General features: G+C 50.9%; 1 protein-coding gene across 1 annotated transcript in view; it reads right to left on the bottom strand.

The window, feature by feature from the left end:
• CDX1 (caudal type homeobox 1) overlaps positions 1-3,869 on the bottom strand; it is a 12,389-nt gene extending 8,520 nt beyond the window's left edge. The window contains exon 1 of the mRNA XM_069102292.1: positions 3,428-3,869. Coding sequence (XP_068958393.1) covers positions 3,428-3,869 — 442 coding nt within the window. The remainder of the gene's footprint in view (positions 1-3,427) is intronic.
• Positions 3,870-4,797: the final 928 nt, after the last annotated feature.

The following is a 4,797-nucleotide window of genomic DNA, read 5'->3' on the forward strand; positions in this document are numbered from 1 at the left end:
CACACACACACACACACACACACACACACACACACACACACACACACCCTTTATATAGCAGCCTTAAAGCTGCTATATAGAAGCCAATTTTTACCCAAATATCTCTATTTCCTTTTCCCCCTTCTAATGTTCTTGGAAGCTGAGAACAATTCTCTCTACTTTTATTTTTTCTTCTGGTTCAGGCCTGTGATTTCACTGGCATAGGGAATTCCATGTATGGAAACTCTTGCCAATGTGGACAGAAACTTCTGCTGTAGTTTAGTTTCAGAGCTTAACCTTGCACATTGAGAAGTAAGTATTGAAGGTTTGAAGAAATGCCACTGGTTTGTTCCAAGGGCTGCATTTGAACCCAAATCTCACTGAATCCAAGACCCTGTATATACTACATGATGTTGCCTCTTCCCACTTTACAACTAGAAAAAGTAAGGCATGGAGATTGCACTATCTGAATAATCTGCCTTCGAGTCCCTCTCCCCATCACCACACTTAAGAGACAGCAGAGAAAGCAGCCTTTTTGATAACCCCAGCAAGGATTTTCTTTGAAGTTTACATCTCATAGGAAACTTCCTCAGCATTAGTAAAGGGATCCAAAATAGTTGGAAGGGACCAGACACACCTGCTTTATTCCAAGCCTCCCTCCTTTGTGCCTCAGTTTCTCCTTCTGGGGACAAAATGAAAGAGACCATATGTAATATCTCTTCCCTCATTAAAACCCCACATTTCAGAAACCTGCCCCAACCAGAGATTACCTAGTACAAGACTCTCACCTTAGAGATGGCCAAGAGAAAAGAAATGACTCAAGGTCACATAAATAATGATGATGATGATGGCTAGCATTTATATAACACTTACTATGTGCCTCAGGCACTGTGCTAAGTACTTTACAGATATTATCTCATTTGATCCTGACAGAAACCCTGAGGGGCAGGTGCTATTATCCCCATTTTCCAGTTGAGGAAACTAAGGCAGACTGAGGTTAATAAATCAATGACAGAATTAGGAGAGGAACCTGCTGTCCTGATTTCCAATCTGATGCTTTTCTTACTCTATTACTCCTGGGAAGAAAGCTGAAGGCATGTCTTGGGTAGCCGAGACATAGGACCTAGAAAGGCCTTTGGAAATCTAGTGTAACCTCTTTATGTCCTAGATGAGGTAACTGAAGCCTGAAAGTTTGAATGCCTTGCCCAACACCAGTCAGACAGTAGGTTGCAGGTCCACTAGTCCCTCCAAACCCAGCCTTCCTTCTGCTCCCCCAGCTGTCTCTTAGAAATTCCAATGAGTGAGGGTGGTCCAGTGAACATTCACTGAAAGAGATGGAGTGACTGAAATCTCCTGCAGAGGGCTGTGGCAGAGCCAAACTGGGATGAGGGGAGAGAGAGGGGGAGAGAGAGGGAGAGACAGAGAGAGAGAGAGAGAGAGAGACAGAGAGAGACAGAGAGAGAGACAGAGAGACAGAAAGACAGAGAGACAGAGAGAGACAGAGACAGAGAGACAGACAGAGACAGAGAGAGAGAGAGAGAGAGAGAGAGAGAGAGAGAGAGAGAGAAAAAAAGAGAAGAGAAGAGGGAGGGAGAGGGAGAGGGAGAGAGACATAGGATCCTCTTCCCCCAAGAAAATGGACTGCTCTTGTGCCCCAGGACCTTGAATGAGGAGGCAAGGTGCAGGGGGAGAGGGGAAGGGAGGGACCCTATTTGTTCTCTGAGGCCTGGGTATTGGGTGTGGAAGGAACAGGCAAAAGAAATTAGGGTAGCAGTGCAGGGTAGGAGTAGGGCTTTGAGGCAGTGACCAGGAATTTCCCCCACCCTGCTGCTACCTAGCACCTGCCCTAAGGCCTGGGTGGGAGGAAAGGGAAGCAGAGGAGAATCTGCAGCCAACGCTAGGGCCACAGCCTGAGGTAGCCGCTACATCAAAGCCTCCCAGGCAGACCATGTTCCCCCGCCCCCCCATCCAGGCAGCTTTTGTCAGGGACAAGGTCCGGACAATGGGATGCCCCCCTCACCTTCCTGCAAACAGGAGTCCCCCCGTGGGCCAGGCGTGCCCCGTTTACATGACAAAGGGGAATCCTTAGGAAGGCACTTGCCTTTCCCTCATTAAAGGCTTGGTCTTTGTCCTCTTCAATCCCATGGCCTTTGAAGAAAGGGGATCAGAGGCAGTCCTAGGGGGGAGAAGAGAGATGCCCACCAACTTCACTCGGGTTTCCACTTTCCCACCAGCTTTCCCTCCTTTAGCAGAGGTCAAGAGTTCAGCCAATGGTCAGAACCCCACCCTGGCACTGAGGAGGAGAGGGTTTAGGGGGAAGACTAGAAAGTGCCATCTTGTGCCAAGGCCCTTGAATGAGCTCTCTGGCCCTCAACTCCCCAAGTGGAGAATGGCTTTCGGGTCCAGGCCCTTGGGTCCTCCAGCCATAGCTTTCCAGGAAGGAAAGAAGTACACAAATAAGGTGGGAGACAAAATGTAGTAGAAAGAGGGAATTGAACTGAATTCAAATAAAATTCAAATAAATTTCAAACAAACATTTATCCAAGGGCCACTTCTGGCCCCACTGACTGAGGGAGATATGAAGAAAAATAATTGAGGATGGGAACTGCCTTCAAATTCTCCTTTTATGAAGCTGAGTTAAAGGAACAAGATGTAGCCAAAAGCCTCTAGGAGGGTGGGTAAAAATAAGATGTGTGTGTGGGGGGGGGATGATAAATGAGAGGTCTGTAAAATAATTGGGAGAGTTGGGGATTAAGGGCCAACTTGGGTTCCCTTCCTCCTAACATTTTGCAAGGGTCTTGGACTACTTGGCTCAGAAAGCTGCGATCCCTGGCCAAAAGACCTACAATTCCACTGAACTCCCTGAGAGATGATGGTGGCCAGAACCAGCTGGAAGGAGAAGCCCGGGGTTCTTTTGTGGCTGCTGGTCCAGTTCCTACAAAACACCTGTTTCTGGGGCATGTGCTGCTAAGTTCAGGTGCTAAGAAGTGGAGGTGACGCTGGTGGATCAGAACCAAGAGTTTATCGCAACTGTGTAGCCAGAAAGGGGCCCCCAAGGAGCTTACTTAGCCTGAGGTCTGAAGGCAGAGAAGGTAGGTAAAAGAACAGGGTGTGCCTGGTGATAATCTTTTAAAAGAGGCGTCCGGTGGAAGGGAAAAAAAGGCTGGATATAAAATTATTAGAAATGGATTCTAATCCCGGTTCTGTCACTTATTTGCTATGTAGATGACCTTGGTTAAGACACTTAACCTCTCTGTGCCTCAGTTTCCTCATCTGTAAAATGGAACAATCCTTGCTGCCTTAGCCCTCCAGTCTGCTAATCCTCTCGCTCTGGACCTCTAGAGTCTGACCCATCACTACCTCTTGGCTCTAATCAGTGCTGGGTGTCACCCAGCCCCGAGGAAGGTGGGAAGGGGTGCGGGCACGGGGCCCATTGGGGCCATCTTACCGCTGCTGTGGCCCGCTGACCCACTGCGCCGCATCCACTCGTAGGGTGTGCGCCTCTGCGTGCTGGGCGAAAGAGGTGCCCCTGGAGTGCTCAAGGAGGATGGTAGGAGGCCCAGGCCAGAGCCTGGCGGAGCCTGGACGGCACCAAAGTCTGCGGGGCTGTAGCTGATCTGGGCCGGGTTGGCAGCAGGCGCCGTGGGCCCTGGCCCGTAGGCGGTCCAGTCATCCTTGGCTGGGGGGTAGGGTGAAGACCAGGCTGCGCCAGCCAGCCCATGGGAAGGGTCGCTGTTAATCCCCTGGACATGTTGGTAGCTGGAAAAGTCCGAGTACTGAGTTGGAGGTGCAGAAGGCACATAGCTCTGGGGGCTGAGGTTGAGCCCCGGGTGCCGCACGGGGTTGGGGTACATATTGGCATCCTTCTCGAGCAGATAACCCACGTACATCTTTGGTAGGGAGCCCCCCACGCATGCTGGGCAGTGCTGCCACCCTCCAAGTCTCCCTTGGCTCCGGCCTCGGCCCCAGTCCCAGCTCCTGACCTGGCCCCAGCGCTTTCCTGGATTAACTGTTCACCTGAACTTACTCGCCCCCAGCCGGTGAGGCACCACCCCGACCTTTTATAGGGCCTGGCCTCCTGGGCCCTTTGCTTGGAAAGGCGGGTTTGCATTTCAAAGCCGAGGAAAGCTCAGAGTCCCGGAATCAAAGGGGGGAAGACCCGGGAGGGGGCAGGGTTCAAAGGGAGACAAATTGCTCTGGCTTAGGGGGCAGCTGAAGAAGTGGTCACCCTGGCGGGGCCTGGGGTTGGGAAGGAGGGGGAAACTCTGGCTGGAGTTGTGGGGGGCGGGGGGAAAGTAGGGGAAAGAGCCCTTGGCAAGGGGGAATTGGAAATCTTAGCTAGGAAGGGAATATGTGACCTTAGGCAAATTTCTTCTAGTCTCTGGACCTCAGTTTCCTTATCTGTAAAAAAGGAGTTGAAATAGATTATCCCAATCCTCCTACCTCTAAAGTAACCTTGAGCTCCCCAGCTCCCACCCCCAAGGATTCAGGTCTAATAGGAGTTCCTTTGGTCATGCCTGTCTTCCACCCTGATCCCTTGGGGTCCCCAGACTAACTTGATTCCCCCCTTCCTTAGAAGTGGTGGTAGAGGAAGAAGGGTGCTGCTTAGGCTGATGATATTGAGATGCTAAGAGGGGGCAAGGGCAGGACAACGATTTGAATTGGCAGTAGGGAGCCTGGTTTGCTTTCAAGCAAACCTTGAGCCTGGGTCCCCCTTGGCTCCATGGAGGGGAAGGGTAAAGCAGATTTGAAGATATCTTGAGCATCAGGATCTTGAGGAGCATGAGATTTAGAGCTGGGAGGAATTTTAGAGACCAC

This window comes from Petaurus breviceps, unplaced genomic scaffold, assembly GCF_028583685.1.
Source record: "Petaurus breviceps papuanus isolate PSGF00001 unplaced genomic scaffold, PetGlider_PUasm1.0 551, whole genome shotgun sequence".
NCBI classification, from domain to species: domain Eukaryota; kingdom Metazoa; phylum Chordata; class Mammalia; order Diprotodontia; family Petauridae; genus Petaurus; species Petaurus breviceps.